Below are 25,127 nucleotides of genomic sequence, written 5' to 3' on the forward strand. Positions count from 1 at the left end.
TGTCTATGGCACACGCCTTATGTTAACGTACTGTGATTTGGATTGTTAACCTACCTCCACGACACCTCAGTTTAGTAGCATCGAGGGCAAAGACAGCATAAAGAAAATGGTGGAAAACTGGCATGGTAGGCATCTATTACATTATATCTATTTATATATATGTGTAAAGCTCTATCTGCTTTTCAAAACAAAATAATTAAGACAGCTAAGGAAAGGGAGTGTTAGTCAAGCTTCCTCGTTAACTCTCTCCTTTCAGTTACTGCAAATGGCAAATCTAAATGTAGCCAATAGCTTTAGATAATGTATAGAGGTTCAGGAAACAACCATCCTAACTGAGTGTGATAGGCTGAGACTTCTCTCAATTAACACAAACACTCCAAAATAAACACCTGTTTGTACTTTATCAGAAGTTTACTCTATCATTTCTATTTATAATAAAAAACAGTCTCACAGAGTTAATTTCTTAGTTCTGGGAACATGTTTACGTCTTTATACGGAATCCACATTAATGTCGAGTCATGTGTTAGCAGTCACTCCCATGGAGTCACTCCCATGGAGTAATAAATACACACACACACACATTATATCTGAGTCACTGCCCTGAGCAATGATCTTTTTATCGTTCTTGTCAACCAAACCTTTGCTTCTCATATCAGTGCTGCTGTCTCCCACCTCCTGCTGATTCACTTGTTACCAAGGCAACAGCTCTGTCTCCGCCCGGTGCACGTAGATGGGAAGTGAGTCATGCATGTTGGTGGGCGGACAGAGAAGGAGGATTAAATCTTATTTTGGACTACTGTCATCGTCACAGGAGTTTCCACTTCTGTTTTCTCTCTTAACCTCAATTCCAATATGTATTCCTGTTTTGTTTTTTGTTTTTTTATAAACTCTGGGCAGGTGTGTATAGTGAATTTGAACAGATTTAAGTGATTTAAATTCAAATAGCTGCCTGCTGTGGTTAAAAGCTATGCTAAAAGATCAGTAAGAGTGCTGCTGATTTGGTACATTCATCACTATGAGTAACCCCTTTTAGATTGTTAGGGTTGGGCGCTGTCTACTAAACTGACTAATGACAATGTCAACAGTCATTCCCCTTATCGAATCTGACGTTCTGTGGCAAGAAATAAGTTAAGTTAAATAAGTTAAACTAAAAAGTGTAAGAAGGCATTTACAAGTAAGACGGTTTCTAGAAAATACTCTCGTCAACCCCCCCCCCCCCCCCCCCCATCAGTCTAAAAGAGATTCCCAGTATATGTGTGTGTTCCCAGTAGCTTTGGAAAAAGGTCTAGTTCCCTTTAAATGCACCTCACGGAGCACAGACAAAAGACTCCCTGCTCATTCAACAGAATAAAAGCTTTGTGTGCGGTTGTGTGTGTGTGTGTGTGTGTGTGCGGTTGTGTGTGTGTGTGTGGTTCTGTGTGTATGCGCACGTTTGGTAGGGGAGGAAGAGAGAGCGTCAGACAAAAAGTTGTGTACATTGAGTGTCTGGATCCAGAACTCCGTGAACACATTTCTCTCTTCCTCTCTCTTTTCCACTGTGTACTATCTTTAATTCTTTCTCACGACTTCCCTTTTATTCTCTTCTTCTTTTTCTGCATTTCCACAGGATACATTAAACAACAACTCATTTGGGAAGAAATACAGTTGGCAAGAGAAGGTTTCAGGCTCGTCCTCGCCTCTTAAAACAGGTGAGATTGTTTGATTCCACAAGGTTTTGCACCAATAATCGTATTACTTGGACTTACTGGTAACTGAGATGTGCAGACCAGAATGTTGATAGTATTCATTCTTGAGCTTCTAACACAGGAACTAAATGTGAGTAGGACTTTCATTCAGCCTGGCTGGTTTTTCTCTAATAAAGGCTTGGATTAGCTATGCTGAGCTAACTGTTGCTAACTGAGGCAATTGTGTGTTATCCAGCACTGGCTTAAATAGCTGGAAGCTGTCCTAGCTCATTGCTACAGCTCTTTTTAGAGCACCATGTGAGGCGAGACTGGCAACAGTCAACGCCACTGATGAAAAAAGTAAACAATTACATTACTTGTTATCTCGATCATTAAAAAATAAGAAAAAATAAAATAAATATGTAAAAAACTGAATTTGTCAACTTGCCTTTTTATGTCTGCTGCACCAAAATGAATTGATTTTTAGACCCTAACCCTAACTGCCAACAACGGTGGCATTGCGGCCACTTTTGCTGACTCAGACATTCAACTAAGAGGCTGATGATTGATGCTCATAATAACAGTCTAGTCAATAAGGTGGCTGCACTAGAAAGATCTGTCCAATGTTGCTTAATAAAAAAAACTTTTCCAACAAGAAAGTCATTGGCCTTCTTTCAGAATAACAGTTTATTGTTTGGTATCAAACTAAAACATGAAGAAAACAATTTGAATATTTAAGAACGTCAACAATGCAACGACAAAGCGATTACATAACTCGATCAAGATAATCATTGTCTGATATTTTCAACGAAGAGAAGTGAGATGGTATTTTTTAGTTAAAAAACAAAAGATAACTACGAGCTGCTTATTTGTTCCAATTCAGGGATGCTTCAAGTAAATGTTTTCCACCATACTTTATTTATATGTATCTTTATTTTCAAAGTTGTTTTGACTCACACAAGAAAACTCAGACTTGCTGTGATAAAACCTGAATGAACACAACCGCTTCCATTCATATGCAAAGTTGAAATTGAATGCCATTGATTCACAAGTACAACAGACTCAGTTGGTTTTAAGAATGTTTTGAAGGAGTCACCGGAAAATATATATACTACATTTTAATTGCCAAGTAATTGATATAAGTAAGTATCCATAGATAATGATTTTAACACAAAATCAATCTTAAAAGGAGAGACAAGGCAAAAATGTTTTAAATTGGCTTTTATGGGCCGTTGCTGAAGTTTGTTGAAACAGAACTCACTTGTCTTTTGCTCTCCTTTAGCTTTAGATGTCACTGTTGCATTACCCACAATGAAAAAATAAAGCCTGGATTTGCTGCTGATGGATTATGACATAAGTCACCAATCGCCTTCTCCTGGCCGCACTTAAAATGCGATGAGTAATGGGAATTTAACTGCGTAATCCCAACATCTGTTACCTAACCATTTCTACTTTTCTCTCTTCCTTTTTGTGCTTCCCTCTCTCTATATGTGCATTTATTGTCATGTCTGCCTGTCTGCATCATGTTTATTTACTGTCTGTGTGTCTGGTCTTTATGTGTGCTTGTGTGTCTGCGTGCGTGTTTGTGCGTTTTGCTTGCTCTTCCTGCAGGTGAACGCACCCCTCCACGTGAGCACAGTTGTCTGAGCGACGAGGACAAGTGTCAGGGCGGGGGAGCGCAGACCAAAGACCGCGGGACGTCCACTGACGCCCCCTGTAGACACAACCACACCTCTGGACACACGAAAGGCTCATCTACAACGGCTGCCACTCGCTCCAAGCTTCAGGAGAAGCCCCCTGCGCCACCCCCACCGCAGAACTACACTCCAGCTCCTCTATACCCAGCGGGGAAGGTGGATGGAGGTGCTCCCCACAAGGAGAGGATCCGCTACCAAACGGATGTTCATCTAGAGCCCACAGAAGAGATCTATCTAACTCCTGTGCAGCGCTCCGCCGACTCACTAGACCCCCCTAACTCGCAGGACCGGCCTTTCCTCTCGCAGCAGACTGAGCAGGGCCGCATGTCTATCAGCTCGGACACAGAGGGCCCGCCTCCTTACCAGCCCCTTCCAGACCGGACAAACACCTCCATCTATGAGGAGGACGAGGTCTATGTCCCCCCGCCTTCATATGCTTCTTGTATAGAGGCCCTGATCACACCTCCCTCAGCTCGCTCCACCCTCACGCTGGACCTAAGCCGGAAAGGGTCAGGAACGGGGGCCGGGGTCATGCTGAGACCCGGATCATCGGTGGAGTACGTGGATGCCACCGATGATAGCTACTGTGGGGAGGATGAGGATGTGGACAGGATAATGATGGACGGACAGACGAGGAAGGGGGAAGGGATCGGGGATGGCGGTGGCAGCAAAGTCCCACTACGGACTTCCATGAACTCAGAGGCAAGCGGCCTTTCATATGACTCGGTCAAATACACATTGGTGGTGGACGAGCACGCTAAGCTAGAACTGGTTAGTCTGCGGCAGTGTTACCAAGGTTACAGTGATGACAGCGACTCGGCCACCGTCTATGACAACTGCGTCTCTTCTCCCTTCGAGTCGGCCATCGGGGAGGAATATGAGGAGGAAGATGAGGACGATGAGGACGGCATTCAGATAGGAGGAGTGAGGAGAGAGGCAACAGCTTGTCTGTCGGAAGATTCCACTCCGGAAGTCGATCTACACTTTTCCAAAAAGTTCCTAAACGTCTTCATGAACGGACACTCTCGCTCCTCCAGTAAGTCACTCATGAGTTTTTTTATTTCAAATTTGAATATTTTACATAGTTTTTTGTGCATGTAAAGGGTCTGCAAAGGTTTCTCCCCTTTGTTTTCTTCCGTAACATAGTAACATCACCACGTAACACTCGCGCTTCTATAGAGAACCGCAGTGACGCGTCCTAAAACCCGGAAGTAAGTTAGCATTTTTACCATGTCCGGTTCCTTCGACAAAAAGCAATGCAATTTCTCCATAGGATTTTGGAAAATAGCTGGAAATAAGGTCTGTGTTTGACACAAATTGAAGAGACAGATCACGTTTTGTTCTACGACATTAAATACATCAGCAGTGACCCCGCTGGTGATTTTTGAAGAGTTTACGTGTCTGAAAAACGATGGTTGTTAACAAGTGGCTGAATAGGACTACAGAAGTTGTCCAGGCCGTTTTACGTCATTACACTGAACACGTAAACACTCCCGCTAAGTTTGTTTGCCCTGTTCTGCTTGAAAGCAAGTACCTGCCTCCTGCAAACTGTTCAAACAAACGCTTCAACTTGTACCATTTATAATTTGTATGTTTGAATATGGATCTTAAGTTGGCGTGACTTTGAAGCAGCGACCCTGCTGTAGTTCGTTTATAGCATAACGTTAGCATTTTGCTTCTGGCGACTAGATTTATGATTCGAAAATTATAAAAGTAGGGTAGACATGATGTGGATATTTTCTGGCTGAACAAAACGTGATCCGTCTCTTAAATGTGTGTCAACCACAGACCTTATTTCGAGCTATTTTCCAAAATCCTATGGAGAAATTGCATTGCGTTTTTGACGAAGGAACCGGAAGGAGTTTACTTCCGGGTTTTAGGACGCGTCACTGCGGTTCTCTATTGGCAAGTGCTCCAACACATTGTACTTGATAGGCTAAGGGGCGGGACATCTTTAAGCAGTTGACCAATCGCAGCAGAGCTGGCCAACTACCCAAACAGAGGGTGAAAAGAGGTGCTGCAGCAGAAGCACAGGCAGTATGAGAAAATAAATACCTTTTTGAACATTACAGTCACAGTAGAGGCATAAAATACAATAACCCAGAATATGAGCATAATATGTCTTGAAACTTTTTGGGAGGCTCAAGAGCATACTCTTAAGTGATGAGAATGGGAATGTTTGGTTTTACCCTCCAACTAAAAATACATATATTATGCAAAGACAATCAAGCTAAGATACTTGTTTGTATATAGAGTAGCCTCACAATGCCAATGTGATGTCACAGCTTCTTAAATCAACAATATTTGTATTATCTTTTATCAACAATATTTCCTTCTTTCGTACACTTGCCAGATAGCTCCACCTCGTCTTTACATTTTGCCAATGTGCATACTTTTTAATATCCGCCCCCAAAGAGAGTTATGTGTGAAACAAACAGAGAGAACATAGATACAGCCGGCTGTGTCGTTTCCATTTAACACAGAGTAATGTGAATGAATGCTGTCTCGCTGAATTTGCAGTTTGGTGGGAAAGGCTTAAAGGGATGTTGCTGATAAAGCAAATCCACAGAGATATTCAAGAGCTGGAATATTCTCATAGAGCGCAGATCATCATGTACAGTAACTCTAGATGATGTGACTGTCTGTCTGCACTGAGTTATCTTGTAGAATCACATGTGAATCTGTTTTTTTTTTTTTTACCATAGCAGGGGTTTATAAGGTTTGTAAATGCAATTAACATGAAAGTTATGCTAATTCAGGTCACAATTCCCAGCACAGCTTGTAAATGTTGTAAACCAATCACACATTTGAATAACAACACATTAGGTGAGTCTTCTTCTAGACATTTAAACAATGGCAGTACTAGAGAGGGTGTTAGGAAGGACTGAGGAAGAAAGGAAGCAATGACACAGGCAGTGAGTGGCAGTATGAAAATAATTGTATGTATTTTAGTTGATTCTGCTTAATATTTACCACCAACTGTAGTTTGACCACTCCAAATAAAATAAATTATAACCTATTACAGTATTTTAAGTCTCAAGAATTAAATCTCATATTTATTTTAAATCTTATCTTTGTTAATTATGACATTTAGCTTTTACAGAACCATAGATGCCGTCTTAAATTCATAATGACTGCCCATGCATGCCAGCAGCACTGTTATTAGGTCTGTAATGCAAATACAATGAAGATGAGGAACAACACCAACACCAAATGTAATTTTTGAAAGCCAACTCAAAATGTATGATGGTGCTTTAATTCCCAATACTTTTTTATTATTGGGTTTTTTATTGACTAAAAAACATTTTACTTTTATATTGATTAACTTACTTCATCCGGCTATAGAGAGACCCACAAGGAGGCACAGAGTTCTGCCATTGGTGGTGCAGATCACAAATACACTATTTTTTAATTCCAGGACATTGTTGATTGTCTTTAGTGTTCTGAGGTTAAATAACACAACCCGGTGAATCTTTAAAAGCAGTGTTATTTTTGTATTTATTTGCCCACCATCTGTTGCATTTTTTTCGGAGTAGTAGATCAGGGTGTGTTTGCTGCCCCCAGAGTTTTATACACACGTTTTTTGACACAGGAATATGTTATAATATTACAACTTTACTCATCCAAGTTAGCGTTTTGTTCCTTTCAAATTGATGCAGGAAAAAACTGAGATATTATTTGTGCAATCATATTTCTTAAACCTGGCGCCTACATTCCCCACAATGCAAAGCTACCTCAAAGGTTTGGTCAGAGATGTTGGGTATGCTATGCTAGTAGATTAGCTGCCTGTGTCTTTTTGGTCTCCCAGTGGCAAACAACAACAATTCTGAGGAGGAAGAGGATGATGGATTATTGTTGGATTTACCTTATCATACTGATTCTCATCCTGGGCATTCAATGGGACTTCTGTATAAAGGATATGTGTTAGCAGCCAGCAGTAGTAGGCAAGAGAGAGGACTCCTATTAAAGAAGCAGACAGAGATTAGTCTACATTATATGTGTGTGGCCATTTCCTAGTCCTTGCTGGCCTCTTGGAAGCTGGCCATGTGTGTCACAGTCTCATTAGAAAAGCCACCTCAGTTTATCTGAGCAGTGCAGAAAGGGATAAGGGATGTCTCAGGAGAGGTGACAAATACACAATGCTCATCTGTTTCATGGCTAATTACAGTGTGATTTGTCGGGTCCTAAAGAATGCATGTTTGCTTTAAATTAAACACAATGTGAGTAATTGTGTTTACTGTTTGTATGGACTTATGTTGCGTTTTAAGTCAATCATCTCTGTACCAGCCAAATACAAAGGCTGGCCCTCCACATTGTATTCGTGCCATGAGTAATTTTCCCCTTTTGATGTTTTCTTCTTCTCCGGTTTTCAAGGTGCAGAGTCCTTTGGCTTATACTCTTGTCTAATTAATGGAGAGGAGAAGGATCAGAGCCACAGAGCTGTCTACAGGTGAGGAATAACGGCATCGCCGCATCATTCATTAAACTGTACTTCTCATGTTTTGAATATACAGAGAGGTGGGGTTCTAGCAGATTTCAAAGTTGTAGTAACCTTCAAACAGGCTCATCTCCATCAGTCATGTTTTATTTTGTATGGAGTTGGTAGAGTAGCAAACGCTCCATTTCTTCATGTTTCCCCCTAAACTCTCACACTCCAGTTGGCAGCATGGAGCTACAGCTGCTGTTTAAGACCTCCGGCTGATAAATGCATAAGGGAGGGGGGAACAACACAGTAATGCAGTCATGTGAATCGCACAGATCAGATGATGGTGCAGGAAATTAGCTATGCATAGCTGAAAGCAGGGGGTTTTCACAGCCTTCTTTCTATTCAATAGGTTTCTAGTGTGTTTGTCTATACTATTTATTATTTTGGGGATGCCTCTATAGCTATTAGCTACTCATATGACAACAACAGCAACAGGCTAGTTATCTATCATTTTGACTTCAGCTGATGTATTAGAAGTTTAATTTCGGTAAGACTTCTGAAACTATTTGAAAATGTGTTCGATTGACTAATGGATCCATAACAAGAAAACAGTAGTAGTATATAGTAAGTATATTTTTTATGAGAAGCTGACACTAGTATTTGTTGTTTGACAGCAGGATAGAGTTTCGTAAGACTTTTAGTACATTGTATCTTATTAAACCTATAGATCAAAGTAGAAAGCAGATGAAGTGAGCGGATTCACAACTGTAATTTATCATTTTTGACTAATCAAAAGGACGCCGGTAATAATAATAATAATACATGGTCTTTATATTTCGCTTTTTCTGGTGCTCAAAGTCGCTTTACAAGCAAGTAATGAAAAATAACAACAAAAGGTAATAAAGTAAAAAGTTTGCTAAGATAAAGAGCCAATTGAGGTTTTTAAGTCTTCTGTGTATGACTGTGGTTATAATTTAATATGAAAACATGAAACAAGTTTTCCATTGACAATTATTGTAACTTTGTGAATCAAAGCTTACTATAGTTGTTCTATATTATACTTTATTATTCTTCATGAATAGGCAAGATACACATTTTTCAAAACCACCATTCAAGCTTACAGGGGGTTCACTTTTGAAACACTTAAAACGTATACTTTAAGATACGACTGCATCTGTCTGGACAGGTTTGTCCCTCGGCATGATGATGAGCTGGAGCTGGAGGTGGAGGATCCGTTACTGGTGGAGGTCCAGTCAGAGGACTTCTGGTACGAGGGCTACAACATGCGAACTGGTGCCCGTGGGATCTTCCCAGCTTATTACGCTATAGAGGTGACGAAGGACGCTGAGAGCTACAAAGGTACTGACATTGCCATGACGATGAATTAAAGAAGGCTATAAATATGTTTGTAAAACTGAAATGCATCCAAACATATTTAATTGGTGCACTACAACAGTGCATGAGTCAGTATTTCCAACTTTGTGTAAACTTTTTCTTTAAATTAAATGTTTGATTATTATATTTTCAATGTATCATCAAGTTGTAGAAATATATTATAGCTAGTATTTATTTATATACAAAAGCTCAAAAATGATAAATGATGTCTCACAGATGCAGAAAAGAGCAGTGAATGGATGGACAGATACCGGCTGAAGTTCCTGGGCTCAGTTCAAGTGCCCTTCCACAAAGGAAATGATGTTCTGTGTGCAGCTATGCAGAAGGTATGAGGCCTGTGGTGTGGGTGGGTGTTTGTAAATCATTTGACTCATAATGATATGTAATAAAATCCACAATTACACCATTTATTGTCCCATGGCATGTCCCACACCTTACAAAAACTACAAGTTGTATTTTATCAATAATTTCAAAGTCTTTAGAGTGTCATGTGTCCATTATGGAAAAAACTGTGTGTAATCGTCCAACAATCTGACACAGAACAAAAATAAAGGACCCACTTGCAATTGGCAACACCCCAAAGGAGGAAAAATAAATCCACACAAGATAACTGCTTACTTCTAATCACAATTGTACTGTTTTATAAAATATAGAACACCGTCAACATAGTTAAAATGTTAGTATTACTCTTGTCTTATCGTCTAGTTACTGTATATATTTGGTTTACAGTTTGATCGTATAGTTTTGAGCATTTTAAAGTTGTTTACATTTAATAAGTCATCTTTTACATCGGTTTTTCAGATTGCCACCAACAGACGGATGACCGTCAAGTACAACCCTCCTTCCTCCTGCATCCTGGAGATCAGTGTGAAAGGCATCAAGCTTGCAGTTCAAGAGGATTATTATGCATGTGACAGAGTAAGTACTAACTTTTTTTGGTTAATGCATAAGAAGTTAAGTGCTGCTTTATTGCACTTTGTGATATAAAACCAAAACAATTGAAGCATGTCACCCCCTTGTGGTGGCCAATAGAGGCTACAGGCAAACATGTAAGGGGGAGTGTTTTCTTTAATTTGACTCCATCTTAGGTAACTTAAAACTGCAGTTTCAACTCAAATGGGAGAACAATTATAATATCTTCTCTAATTTTCTACAGTTATTTGACAGCTGTAGTCACTTTTCAAATGAATGTTGCACATACTAAACATATTATAAACTATAAGAAGTTATGTATGCACATTTAAGTTGCCATCCACTAGGACTTATAGGACTTAGGGGGGACAGAGCCTTCTCCATCGCTGCCCCGACTCTCTGGAACTCCCTTCCACAACACATCCGAGACTGCACCGACACCCCCCACCTTCAAAACACTGACCAAAACACACCTCCTCAAACTGGCTTTTAATATGTGAATTATGTTGTGTTGCTGTTTCAATATTTTTATTCTATTACATCTCGTTTTATCACCACTGTAAAGCGTCTTTGAGCACCTGAAAAAGCGCATGGAAATGAAATGTATTATTATTATTATTAAATGATATTGTTGCAGTGAAACAACATGTTGTCAGAACATTTTGAAAATAACAGTGAGTCTCGAATCCCAAACTCTACAAATATAATCTGATTTGAAAAAGTTCTCCCATCCTAAAACACCTCTAACTAGAGTTAGCAGAGATGAGTTAATTTGTCAAATAATTGTTTGCTTGAGTTAGAACCATAGTCTGCTCACAGTGTTCATTAAATCAAACTAACTAAATAACAGACGTTAGATTGTTGTAATAGACCAATTCAAAATAAGTGTTCAACAAAGACATTTAATTAATACATTTGAAGCCTGCCCCCTTTAATAATCTTATAAAGATCAGTGAAACCAAAATCAAATAGCAAACAAAGTGTACAATCTACTTCTTGGTTGTTGGTTTGGTTAACAATGGTACCTAATGAAACTGTGGATAGAGATATTTAACTTTTGGTCAAATTGTCTTTCACATAAGTGCCTTCCTGTAGCTGTCTCATATGAGATATGTCGAGCTATTGCGTCTACAATATTTGTATCAAAGTTAATCATGGGTATACTATATTACTTTCTAGTCTTATAGTTGCTTCATGTAGCACTTCTGCATATGGATGCAGGACTTTCACCTGTATCATAAATACAAATGAGTTGATCATTCATTCAATACAGACAAAACATGGGGCAAATACAGCATATGTATTATGTAATAGTAACAGTAGGCATCAAGCAGCCTTCTTTATGGTAATCTAAATCATTATTTGCCTCTTTGCTGTGTTCTGTTTACAGAGTAACGAGTGCAGCCACTTTTTCCAGCTGAAAAACGTCTCCTTCTGTGGGTATCACCCCAAAAACAGCAAGTAAGTAAAGATATGAAGCCTGAATGAGGGACTACAACACCAAGTCCAAATGTTATGTACCATCAACCTAGAATAAAAAAAGATCAGGAAGAAGCTGTAATGTTTTGTGTTCACCTACACCAAATATTAACTTACCACAAGGTGCTGCTATAACTCAACAATGTACAAAAGACTGGGCCAACTACTAATCTAGTGTGAAACAGCAGTTTTTATTGAAATGACAGTGTGCCTTATCTCTTTTCTGTCTCTTTTGCAGGTATTTTGGTTTCATTACTAAGCACCCAGCAGACCAGAGATTTGCCTGCCATGTATTTGTGTCTGAGAACTCCACCAAACCTCTAGCAGAGTCAATAGGGTGAGTTGAACTGTGCATTAGCATATCCAGCATATCCATTACTTTACTACTACTTGGCTGACACATGCTCTGATCTGGCTTTGTTGGGCATCAATTTAGTGAAATCAAAAGGAGCTGACTGTGTAACAGTTGAATGATTTATTCTTAAACTAAAGTACAGTTTGAAGATTCTGACTGAAGTATTTTCCTTTTTTCTTTTTTTCAGGAAAGCCTTCCAGTTGTACTATAAAGAGTTTGTGGATTTCTCGTGCCCTACAGAAGACATCTACCTGGAATAGCCCTGCCTTCAACCTCAGCCCTGTACAGTACACTGTATCATAACATAATGTTGCATGAAGGACAGACATATCTAACATTAAGAACAAAGAAGAACAAATACAAAATCATCACATCTGACAAACAGTCAGGACAAGAAGGATCACATATTGGAGCTGTGGGGAAGCCTTTGTGCCGCAAGAAGAGATGAAAAAATGAGCCATAGTGTCTTTGGAAAAGAAAGATATGCAAAATGGTGTCAGTGATGAGATGGTGAATTGGAAAGCACAACTATGATATCAAAGCAGCCTTGGCAACACAAAATAGCCTGCAATGTCATCTAACCAGGTGTAACACTGAAAGCCCAGGAGCCGTACTGACCTGGACCAGTTTGAATTTGCACTTGACAAAAAAAGGGTTTAGATTTGAATACACAAGAAGAGTTTGCTTTGACTATAAATATTAAGAGTCTGAGCACTGAGGAAGTGTATATTTTCTAAATAACATCTGCACACTGAAAATGTACACTGAGTAAAACAAATCCATGTTGGAACAGTGACCTTTATTCTTCCGGAACTCCTGATAAGAAGGTGATATCCGGAATAGTTCAGTAAAAGTTCAAGAAAACCCTAAAACACTGTTGTAAAACCATATAAATACTCATAAACACCGTTAGAAAACCAGCTATAGATGATAAGCTCTTGGCATTTGTGGGTCTCTTTTAGAGAGTGATTCCGGTGCATGAAACCCTGTTTTTCCTTCATGGGTAGCTTTTAAACAAAGTCAACGTTGTAGCTGAATGAATTATAAGTGTAGTGACAAGGTGTGATCTATCAGTGGTGTAAAATGCCAAAGGTTGCATAGCTAGGGTGTCCTGCATCTTGTGTGTCAAGTTCTTTAGAGTCACACCCTTTCATCAATGTTCTGCAACGGACAGGGAGAGAAGAGAATATAATCCACAGGATAAAAGCAGATGGTAAAATGCTTTAATTTCCATGCTAGCAGATCTGGTCTGTGGTAGGCTGAAAGGCATTGCAGGTACTGTAAAATGAAGGTAACAAAACATTGAAGCAAGAGTAGGCTAGGCAGGGACAACTAAACATATTTAACACTGAACCACAAATAAACACTGAAATGCACACAAAAACAGTGTGAGGGTGTACAAGAGTGGATTTGTATTTCAAACCTTTTAGCAGTTTCCATGGTACTGTAGTCCTAAAATATAAAGCCCCCACAATTTGCCCAGTAAAGCCATAAACCTTTATTCCTAGCAACACTGCGCTTTTTTACTGTGTGTTCTTACTAGGTATAAAATCAGTGATGGATATGTTGAAAGAAAGGACATCTGGCTTAGGCATTTTGGTGGTTTAAGAAGAGTTCTGACGTACAGAATTGTCTTTCCTGTGGGTTTTTTCGACTCTCGCTCCTCATAGTTTACACATCAGAAACATGAAAGGCTCTCAGTGTGGCGGCGATCAGGCTGATTCTCAGTACAGAAGTTGCTGACAAGGGAGGAAAAGCAAGACTCTGGTGTCTTCATATCTTTACTAGTAGTGCCTCTTTTTCATCAGATCATAGTGACCTTCCTCAGTGAACATTATCACATTTTAACAGATTGCCATCGAGTGTGTGTTGAGTTCAAGTCTGAATGCAAATTGTAATGAGGGAGTGTTGTTTATGTGACTTGGCACTTTTTTTCCACTGAATGTGCTGTGCTGTACCTCTGCTGTCACCGGTCACATCTTACTACAGTCAAATAGTTGCAACACTGAGCCTGTGTGCACATTCTTCAGGTGTGTACATACATAATATACATAGGAATGTATTCAAAACGCAAATGAGGCACCTTTAATATGTTAAGGAATATAATTTCCAAAACTGCAGCCAGCAGACCAATGGCCACAGGTCAGGAATGGCAACATGTTGCATGGCTACATGGTACCTCGGAAATATTGCTGGAATAAGGTTTTTACATCAACGCTATAGCTGTTGGCTGATGCTAGCAATTACAGTAGAGTAAATCATTGAAAAATAAACAATTGCCACTGTTTTAAGTCTATCTGGGTCCAGCATGGGTACAGCACAGTTGTTTCTGCTGTGAAAAACAACAGAGGATGTGCTTCCTACATGAAACTAAAAAGACAACTAACACGAAAACAGATTATTCTATGTGATCTATATTTAACAAAATATACAATGTCTGTGAAAGAAAGATTATCTAATGAAGAATGTGGAAATTGTACAATTCAGCCATCTCACCAGTCTCAATGGTTCGTTCCTTTGAAAAGAAAAACCTGAACAAAATAAACAGCCGTCTGTTGTTGCTGATCAAAGCCTCATGTTAGCATAAGGAGATCAGCACTGACTTTTGAATAAATTCCCTTCTCAAGAGCCAATCAGACAAGTAATGACAACAGAAAATGTACTGGAATGGAGGCTATACTAAGGGTGTATAGATATGCCATATATAAATAAATAATTTAATATCTGTAATTACAAATATTACATTGTATTGATTCAGTATGTGAAATTGCTCTTTTTTTTAGGTGTGAATTCTTTATTTAAACATTTTAATGCAGATCTCATGGTGTCCTGTCATTATTAGGTTTGTCTGAGATACACTAACAAATGATATCACAATGAATGTGAGGTAGATAATAATATTGGGAGGATGAAATCCTCTTTAATGGCCACACATGCAGAGCACACAGCACACACAGTGAAGATTGTTCTCTGCATCTACTCATCCTAGTGCTAGGAGTCTAGCACTAGGAGCAGTAAATACAACGATATAGCGCTACTGCAATCAAAACCATACGTTACCAGGAGCGGGAGCGAGAGCACTGCCCTCACCGGCTGAGTTAAATAATGAAGCTTAACAGTACATTCAAGGTGTTAGCCAAGCGGCTGCTGCTAACAATCAAGCGACCAAGTCAAAACACAAATGTTAAGACCAGATAATACTGTAGCTTCTAAGGAAGAGAACAGCCCTCATAGAACAGTGCTTAAATGGCATAGGACCGTGGTTACAGTAGTAACTATGGCCAGTACTTACCTTACTCTCTGCATCTAAACAAAAAATGGGCAAAATATGGCACCCTGGGCTTTCCATACCAAATTGAACGAGAGACCAGTGACGTGCGGTGAGGTTCATGGCTGGTGAGGCATTGACTCACTGAGTCAGATTTACAAATATTATATTTCGACCTTAATCGAAATATTCGGTTATTTTCAAAAGCTTTTTTCGTCTGATGCTTCGATTCATTTTAAACAGACCGTTCAACAAAAGGATACCCAAAATCTAAATATTGGATTGTTCTTTCTTAGTAAGATCCCATTTTCATTATAAATGTGGTCTTACCTTGACATGAAGATGAAGTCCATGCTATCCTTCTGGACAACAATCTCTATTACTTTTTTGTAAAAGTCCTCCTTATCTTCCTCTAGTTTCAAAACAGAAGTCTAGTTTGTTGTTTGCGTCTACCGTCTCTGCGTAGAATAACAGTAGCAACAAGAACCTGTGGGCTCACCTGCGCCCCCTTCAGTGCGGCAGAGGTTATGGCTGCCTCCCCTGGTGCTTTGTTCATTGCCGTTGTATGATGAGACCAGCGAGCCTAAATATCATATATATACGTGAAATAAGTTATTTAGAGACTATGGATGGCGAGGATAAATGTAATAAAGGGATCTACAAACATTACATTGATTACCTAGATGGTAACAGGCATGCGCTTAGGGCCCGCTTTCCAGCCAGTTTCTGTGGGGTGACGCATTCTGAGGTGAGGCAGATCTCATCTGTGCCTCACCTTACCCCACAGTAACTGGCTTGAGCGCGCTCACAAAATAAGTGCCCGCGCTACATTAGTGCCCGCGCTCCAGCAAGTTACTGTGGGCTTACGAGAGGCAGAGCACGCCCCTGCCTCTCTTCTCATCGCTCCCGTAGCGGAGCTCGGCAAATTAGCTGATTTTGACTATAAAAAGCGATTGGAATCATACATAAATCACACTTACAACACAGATCAGTGGAGACATTTTATTATTATTACTATTTCGTTTTTCTTTAGTTGTTTTTCCGTTACATTGGAGTATGACAGGTGAGGCTCTGCCTCCCCTGCCTCCCCTGACTGCACGTCGCTGCGAGAGACGCAGCTAAAGCTGGGAACTCAACATGCTAATGATAGCTCGGGCACAACGCCACAAGCAGAACTTTCAAAAGAGAATAATAAGGGCAACTTTATGGGAGAGGAAGCGGGAACACTGTCGTCACCAGAAAGTCTTATGCTGCGTTCACACCGGACGCGATGCGATGTTTGGGGGCGGCGCGATTACATGTAAAGTCAATGCAGAGACACGGACAGACGCGAATTCGCTCCGACGGTGCGCATGAAGCGGTGGACGCGGCGCGAATCACGCGATTGAGGCGATTGAATGGTGCCGAGTTCAATTTTTTCAACTCGAGCGTCAAATTCACGTGACGCGTTCTCGCGGAAGCCAATCAGTGGTGAGGATCTCAGCCGCCGTCAACCACACAACATCAGCCGTTAGCTGTTAGCAGTTAGCACACAGAGCTCACAGCTCCTCATATCTGTTCAGAAACTGGACAAAAAAAAACAAGTACAAACCACAGACTGTCTGTGCCATGGCGAATACAGTCGCTGCTTTATTTATGTCTGTAGGCCGTTGTTATGAGTGTGGAATGAGCATATACAACGTTAGCTTAGCCTGGTCGACCCGATCTTCATTCAGAAAACAAGCATTTTAAAAGGTGTTTTGCCTGCCGTCTTGTCTGCAGACTCGTCAAAGCATTAATTCATGGTTGTTACTAACCGGTATCAGTATGTTGTTACTTCGGCATCATTGAGAAACGTGTATTACAATTTAATCACGGTAAAATATGTTCATTTGTTGTAGTTGTAGCTCCCGAGCCAGCGCGTCTTGTTTGAATGATGCGAGTAAACACAGCTGGCAGCCGCGGTGAAACTCCAGCGTTTAGAGCGATGCAATAGGAGCGATTAGAGTGAAGCGAATAGTCGCATCGCGTCCGGTGTGAACGCAGCATTAGCCAAACAATAAACAAGACAGCAATCAGGACAACCTTTTTAGGTAACTATTATTTTTTGAAAACTAACATATATGAATTCTAGAATCTGGAGTTGTTGATGCAGTTTGGCCAAGAAGTTGTGTTAACAATGGCGTCAGACAGGATCAGTCAACACATTATTGCTCTCCTTATGATCTGTTTTGTGTTTGGTCAAGGCCTTTCTGCACCTTTGCTAAGCAGGTACGTACTTCTTTTTGTTAATAGCCACAAAAGACTGTTAGGCCATTCTCCAGGAAGACACTGAATGTGTGTTCTGCTTAGACATGATGGGGAGTTTACTTGCCTTGATCCTCATGGCAGTATTTTAAGTCAACAGTTGAATTCTCTGTTTGCTTTGCTATTGTGATCTACCTACTTTTTGTGGGTGTATTTAATTCTGCTAGATCCCTCTCTCATAAAAGACTAACAGTGTAGTTAGTAGGGTGTTTTTGTGTAGTGTGTGACACAGGGGGTTATAGGACATGGGAAAAACTGACAGAACACACGGAAGCAGCATCAGGTTATAAAAGGTGAAGGGGGCAACCCTTCTGGTTACATCAGTAAACACTTTCCTTACCAGTTTATGGTCATAATCACTTGTTCAAAGTCTTCTACTATAAACTTTAGAGTAAAATATACAAAAAAAGCAACATATACCTGAGGGCAGGGTAGCATTGTCTTTAAAAGGTTGCTTACATTACGTTGTGCGGTGTGGAAAAAACTACATTTCACATTGCAATTGTAGTAGTTTCTTTATCAGAATATTGTCCATACAGTAGGTTGTTATGCATGTACACAAAGACAGTTTAATGGTTTCTGATACCAGCGACCCCCACAGTGTGATGATGTTACCGTGACTGTTTGTATCTGATGTTGTGTGTCTTCCAGCAGAGCTGATGAAGGTACAGCAGAGTTAAAGTTGCTCTTTGACCCCGGCCTTCACAAACGGCACATTAGCCTTACAGATGGTAAGATAGCCACATTTGAATAACCAAATGATCAAGCTACCAAGGCAGACACTGAACAGAGGAACATTGATAAAACAGAGAGAACACTATCAAACTTTATTTGAGCAGATTATACATTAATCTGTTTGTGTTAATATGTTGCTGCAGATTACGGTAAGAGGCCCCTCCCTCTTCCCCTGCCACCAGACTCTGAAGATCCTTATCGACCTAACCTGGAAGATGAATACTACTGACAGAAGCACAGCAGATCCTGATGTGGATAAATGAAGCTCATCTGTCCTGCAGGGAGGATTAACTCCAATAAAAAAACAACCTCAGGGTGAAATAAGTACAGAATTATGTTGTGTTTGTGCATGTTTACTTATATGTTGTTCCTTTTAGGGACAACATAATGAAAGTACATTGAGACGAAGACGTTGTCACTATATGCATAAGACACATGGTAAAAGGCACACTTAGGACAACGCATTCAAAAACACTGCAATTAATGTTAAAGGTCCCATGTCATGGCCATTTCTACTGATCATAATTCCATTGTTGAGGTCTACTAAAATAGATTTATATTGTGCAATTTTCCAAACTCACATTGGTTTCTCATACAGCATCTCTGTATAGTATGTGTATTCACTCTCTGTCCTAAATGGCTTGTTGGAGCTCCTGCCCCCCCCCCCCCCTTCCTGTGAGCCCAGTGGCCGTCTGCGAGACAGCGAGACACAGCGAAACCCAGCCTGAAACCAGCCCGAGCACACACACACACACACACCCGCAGCCTGGCTGGGAGTTTGTGTGTGTGCTCACACACAGACTCACAGCCTCGCCGCATCCCGCCGTCTCAGGCGGAGAAATCGGCGGAGCTGCAGCTGAGAAAAGATTGTGTGTGTGTGAGGAAGTCCGCGGATTTGTCCATTTGGACCAATCCACGGACTTAACGTAACGGCTCCGCGGACGTAACTATACCCAAATACGTCACTTAGGGAAGTGAATTCGTAATATGTACACTCTGTGGACTTTTACATTAGAGGTGCGGGTGCCCATTGGACAGACCAAAATGTATTCTTACTTTTGCCCCAGAGTGTACTAAAAATAAGCCGGGGTTCTCCACGCATAGGCACCGCCGGGGGCTTCCACATGGGGAAACAATGGGGGTCAGGCGAGCTTTCCCCTCAGAGATAGAAAATATTAAAGTTTTTGGGATTTGTTGCGTAATTCACGAAAGTTCCACCAGGGGGCGCAGTGTCCAATTAATGGAATTCACTATACAGTCAATTATGCAGCAGCACCACACACCAGCCTCTAATTATTAGGCTAGTATACATAATAATTACCAACATTATTCAAATGACAGACATGTGACAATTATAGCTTGGTAATCAAGTCCATACAGTTGCAGTTCATGCATGTGTAGTTTTCCTTCTTCTTTTCTTTATACGAGTCATAAGTCAGTTAGGTCAAAAGGTACCACCACCTAGGCTCAGTCAAAAAGGATTATGAAAAGTTATGTTGGTCTTTTTTCTGAGCAGGGTTTATCAAATTAAGAGTTTTAGTCATTGCATATATCAGTCTGATACCACTAGGGATACTATATCCCCTTTTCTGTTTGAATTGGAAAATTATATAAGGGGATGATAAAAGCTGTAAAGTAGTCCTATAAAACATAGAATGTTAGTATGTTAAAACAACAGAGTTAATGTTAATGTATTTCAGTTAAGGTATATTAACAAAATCATAGACTTTAATCGCTGATACAACATAACTTGACTTTCACCATTGTCTTCAGCCACTTTCTCCCCTATACAGTTTGTCCATCTCTGCATGCTCAGTTGCCTTTATATAGCCCCCTGGTATGTTGTTTAAAATGATCTATAATGTTTTAGTTTCTTCTTTTTTTCATTTATTTTGCATCATTTTAGTGGGCTCAAGAACATGAGTGCTGGAATATTTTGTTGTCTTGTGGTGCTTGTTGTCAGCTGCACTTTCTTATATTTAAGGTGAGTACCAAAGCATCATTATTGTTCTTGGAGAACTATAAACCCAGTAAATGTTTTGCAAAAGTCTTCCCGTCAAATTATGGTTACAATATTAGGTATTTAACGAGCCTCTTTCCTGTGGAAAATCTGCCAGTGACGAATAACAGAGAACCGACACAGATCATGAATTTAGACGACACGCTTAACTTTGGGTAAGAGACCGTACCCTTTGCATACTCAATATCAAATCCTATATTTAAAGGGCATTTAAAAAAAAAAAACATGTCACCCAATTTTAATGAAAAAGAATCAGGTTTAAAAGAATGTCGACAAAATATATGCCTCACTCATATAGTTTCAATAATCTGAATAGGAGAGTAGTGACGCTGAATTCAATTTAAACACCCATGTAAAATATGAAATGTAATTGATGAAACCTAAGAAAATAAACTGCACAGCTCAAATTCTTGCCTGGACAAAGCACCTTATCCCAGCAGCAACATGTGATACCTGGTGCAACAGCAGCAGTTTGATTTTTTGTAAGAGTTGTGCTACCTGGCTGATGCTGGGCAGTTTGGTGAGCAGCATCTGGAAGACGGGTGGAGGCAGAGTCTGCTGCAACACCTGCAGCAGACTCTGGGGCTGCCCACACACTGCGATGGCGTTGGTCAGGTGGTCCACGCCTTTCTCATAGTCTCCTGTGGAGAGGAGACAGAGGTGAGGGAAGTACTCAGACACTTCACTTAATAAGCCAGCCTAAAAATAGTCATGCATTCAAAATGTTAATTAAGTCAAAGTAAAGAAGTATTATCAGCATAATGTTTTCCAATGTTGTAGTTTGTCATTATGGAGCCATTACTTGGTAGTACAGTACTGCATCATATGATGTAAGTTAATGTTTTTGTTATTTAAAGAGTAACACTTTGTCAAACAACACTAGAAATACTAAAGTATTACTTAAGTACAACTACCTCAAGTACAAGTATCTCAACATTGTTATTAAAGGGGCCCTATTGTGCTCATTTTCAGGTTCATATCAGTATGTAGTGTCTCTACTGTGACATGTCTCCATGCTTTAATGTTCAAAAAGCTCATATTTTTCTCATACTGCCTGTGCTGCAGCACCTCTTTTCACCCTCTGTCTGAAACCAGAGCCCAGTCTGCTCTGATTGGTTAGCTGGCCGGCTCTGCTGTGATTGGTCAAACGCTTAGAGATGTCCCGCCCCTTAGCCTATCATGTACGATGTGTTGGAGCGCTAGCCAATAGCTGTGTGTAGGTGCGTGGAGGTGTGTGTATAGGTGTGTGTATAGGTGTGTGTGTGTGTGTGTGTGTGTGTGTGTGTGTGTGTGTGTGTGTGTGTGTGTGTGTGTGTGTGTGTGTGTGTGTGTGTGTGTGTGTGTGTGTGTGTGTGTGTGTGTGTGTGTGTGTGTGTGTGTGTGTGTGTGTGTGTGTGTGTGTGTGTTACCCTGAGCCAGCAGCTCCTCCCCCAGCTGGATCTCCTCCAGGAAGAACTTCTGCACCGCCTCAGCGTCCTTCAGGTCGGGGAGCTGCGGGACAAACAGCCGTCAGCAACAGGAAGTCAAACTGTTTCTGAGTGATCAATATTCAGATCTGATCTGTGAGCCACTCGTACTTTCCAAGATGCAAACGCTTATTGTGAAATGCACACTCGATACAGCACAGCTTTGGCAAGGGAAACATTAGAGATCAGGCTCCTCCAACAATTCAACAATATATAGACTAGATAAATCATAATATAATATAAAATAAAAGACTAATACAGGAAGTAAAGCTTTTAAAATAAAACCTAAAAATAGCGCTTACCAATTCTACAAAAATATTATTATTATTATTATTATTAGAATAATAATTAAATAATATGTGTATTATTATAAAATAATAATATAAATAATATTTGATTAAGAATAACTTTTATCATACTAATACTAATAACACTACTAATAATAATAATAATGAATGTTGGTACATAATCTGAATTATGGATTGTATTTGAATGGAATTCTTGAATTTATGGGTTTCAAAGAGAAAAACTAAATATCAGTGATACAACAACAACAACAATGTGGTAAATAATATACAGAGATGTTTGCACAGAGATTTCCTCGGGTAAAATGTTTTATATATTTGAGAAACTAAGAAATATTTTTATATATTTTGCAACTTAACCATTTTCCTCTTACTATGAAGCACACTGTAAATGATTGACAGGAGATAAGAGGAAGCGTTACAACACGATAAGGACTGTTTGTGCTCACCTTTGCCATGCCCGCCCTCTCTGTGGCTACCTGCTGCTTTCTCCTCCAGAGACAGAGACACAAAGAAATACAAATTAAAAACCAAGAAATGGATTTAACAACCACCTGTAAAACAGCAAGATTTTTATTTTGTTCATGGCTTTAACTGCTCCTTTAAAATTTAAAGTAACCTTGATTTAAGAGGTTCAATCACTGGCAGATAACTTTTCTCTTTTTTTCTTAGCTTAATGAGGACATTTAACATGTTGTTATGTTTCAGCATTAGGCAACAACCTCATCAATCGAGACCCAATATCTCACGAGGAAAAAGTGAGAACAGGATAATATGATTGCTTTAATTCAGGCAACAAAATGCCATAATGATCCATAAGGGATGCTGCCTGAGAGAAAACATTCTTCTTCCTTGTTATCATGACCACTAATGTTACATATTCAATGTCTAAAAGGCCTTTAGTTTATTTGATTGTATATAGATTTCTGTTTTAGAGTGGATACATATTGTACTTGTTGTACATTTGATGAAGGTATGTTGTCTACATTACTAACCATAATAATAAAACATGTCCCCAAAGCTGCAGAGTTTAGGTTTATAGATGGATCGGAGACCGGCTGAGGTCGATCTGAGGGACCGTTGGGGTTGGTAGGGGGTGAGGAGGTCAGTGAGGTAGGGGGGGGGCAGATGGTGGAGGGCTTTGTAAGTAAGGACCAGTCTTTTTTAGTTGATGTTGTGGGAGACGGGAAACCAGTATAGTTCAAGTTCAAGTACTACAATGGAAATAAGTCTTTAACTATGTAGATTATGTCATCCATGACATTTGACTGACATCTGTTTTCCAATAAATGTAACTGAAAACGTTCATCATAATAAAGATTAGAAACAGCTTTTGACACACCTCATCCCTCCCATCTGTAAAGCAGAACCTTTGCTCCCTAACTATCAGAGAAAACCTGGTATTTCTCAATGCCCATGCAGATCAGAGGGAGGGAACAAACCAGCAGACAGTGAGAGGAGGAGCTACAGTGGAAAGAGGAGAGCTTACACGACACACTCAGGAAACAAAAGTTAAGATAGTCAGAGAGGCAGCCACACTGCAGTTGAGACAAGTCTCTGTTTCTGTCTAAAGAAAATACAAACTGAGTTCATCAGAGGCCTGTACTACGAAGCTGGATTTTCGCTTAGCCGGCTGACTTCAGGGAAAACTCGGGCTTTCCGGTCCTACGACGCTGGTTCTCTTTTTAGCGGGCTAGATCTCCATGGTAACTTATGCTGAGCGGCTAACCTCCTCGGGAGGAGGTTAGGTTGCAGGCTAAGAGATCAACTCAGTGAAAGCACCGCCTGCTGACCAATCAGAGCTCCGTGTGCGGAGTTTAAAGCTATCAAGTCATATTACAGGATAGAGGAAATACAGAAAAACTGCCGTTGCAGGAAAAACGGCTGGCAAAAATCAACTGACTGTGTGAACGTGAAAATTAATAGAATATCACCTCCCATCTTCAGAGCAATCTGACTATTATAATATTAGCGTTAAGAAAGCTTACTTAAATATCTGCCACGACATAAGTAACCGGATCAGAGTAACATTAAGTACAGTCCGCGGCACTGTGAGTGCAGCCGGCGATGTGTCCCATTATCATTCATATCATATCACATCATAATGTATCATATATTTCCTTATCTGAGTCAGCTGCTTGAGCCGTAACTGGCCGTGCAACACTCACAGTGTCACATACTGTATGCAGAAGTATTATTTTAAGCAACACATTAAGTTGACGAAACACTCGAGTCAAATGTAATTAAAGTCAGATCCACTCGTGTCTTGGACGGGGCAGTGATATCATAAACCTGTTAATGTACGCATTCAAACGCTTTTTCTTTTACCAGCTGTATTCACCTTGCAGGTGCAGCTATGTGGCTTTTATCCTGGATAAAGTGTTTAAGTCATGGATGTTTAAAGTTTAACTTCTTCATATTTGACTAATATTAAAGTTCACTTTTCATTCAGGAAGTATGACGCTGCCCTGTCAGTGCGCTTGTCCATGTTTGTGATTGGTCGAATGCTCCAAATACCACCCCTTTCATGTGAACGCGCACCTAACTATATAGGACACGGCTGGCTTGAGCGATCCACTTGATAACCAGCGTCGTAGTACAGTTTAGCGCCAGCGCGTATGTTTTGGATTGGGCCAACCGGCTAACTCAAACATATCCAGGTTAGGAAAATCCGGCTTCGTAGTACAGGGGGGTATACTACGAATCTAGTTCAACATATCCTGGATATGTTTTGAGTTATCCGGTTGACTAAATCCAAAAAAAACGCTCTCGCTAAACGGTCCTACGACGCTGGCTATCAACTCGATCGCTCAAGCCAGCCGTGTCCTATCTAGTTAGGTGCGCGTTCACATAAAAGGGGTGGTATTTGGAGTGTTCGACGAATCACAAACATGGACAAGCCGTGTACTGACAGCGCAGCGCATCATATATTTCCTGAATGAAAAGTCAACTAATATTAGACAAATATGAAGATGTTAAACTTTAAACATCCATGACTTAAACACTTTATCCAGGATAAAAGCCACATAGCTGCAGCTGCAAGGTGAATACTGCTGGTAAAAGAAAAAGTGTTTGAATGCATACATTAACAGGTTTATGATATCACTGCCCCGTCCAAG

At 40.2% G+C, this 25,127-nt stretch overlaps 2 protein-coding genes across 2 annotated transcripts in view; one reads left to right on the forward strand and one right to left on the reverse strand.

Annotated features, from left to right (window-relative positions):
• Positions 1–14,748, forward strand: part of LOC117471209 (C-Jun-amino-terminal kinase-interacting protein 1-like) — a 50,038-nt gene extending 35,290 nt beyond the window's left edge. The window contains exons 4-12 of the mRNA XM_034116053.1: positions 1,607–1,688; positions 3,276–4,397; positions 7,736–7,811; positions 8,974–9,146; positions 9,399–9,508; positions 9,984–10,100; positions 11,485–11,555; positions 11,812–11,910; positions 12,116–14,748. Coding sequence (XP_033971944.1) covers positions 1,607–1,688; positions 3,276–4,397; positions 7,736–7,811; positions 8,974–9,146; positions 9,399–9,508; positions 9,984–10,100; positions 11,485–11,555; positions 11,812–11,910; positions 12,116–12,188 — 1,923 coding nt within the window. The 3' untranslated portion in view covers positions 12,189–14,748. The remainder of the gene's footprint in view (positions 1–1,606; positions 1,689–3,275; positions 4,398–7,735; positions 7,812–8,973; positions 9,147–9,398; positions 9,509–9,983; positions 10,101–11,484; positions 11,556–11,811; positions 11,911–12,115) is intronic.
• A 5,878-nt stretch (positions 14,749–20,626) lies between these two features.
• On the reverse strand, positions 20,627–22,495 carry LOC117471751 (mitochondrial import receptor subunit TOM20 homolog). The gene is made up of 3 exons (XM_034116962.1): positions 22,458–22,495; positions 21,647–21,728; positions 20,627–20,878 (listed from the first exon to the last, which is right to left on the reverse strand). Exons 1-3 carry the CDS (start codon positions 22,464–22,466, stop codon positions 20,640–20,642), a joined length of 330 nt encoding a protein of 109 aa, XP_033972853.1. The 5' UTR covers positions 22,467–22,495; the 3' UTR covers positions 20,627–20,639.
• Between the last annotated feature and the right edge of the window lie 2,632 nt (positions 22,496–25,127).

The sequence above is a fragment of the Trematomus bernacchii genome, unplaced genomic scaffold (genome assembly GCF_902827165.1).
Source record: "Trematomus bernacchii unplaced genomic scaffold, fTreBer1.1, whole genome shotgun sequence".
Lineage (NCBI taxonomy): Eukaryota > Metazoa > Chordata > Actinopteri > Perciformes > Nototheniidae > Trematomus > Trematomus bernacchii.

Bases quoted from the DNA above. Each gene is read 5' to 3' on its own strand.
- LOC117471751 (XM_034116962.1), bottom strand. The intron at 20,879-21,646 runs GTAACACACACA...TCCTCTCCACAG, and splicing joins GGAGGAGCTGCTGGCTCAGG to GAGACTATGAGAAAGGCGTG.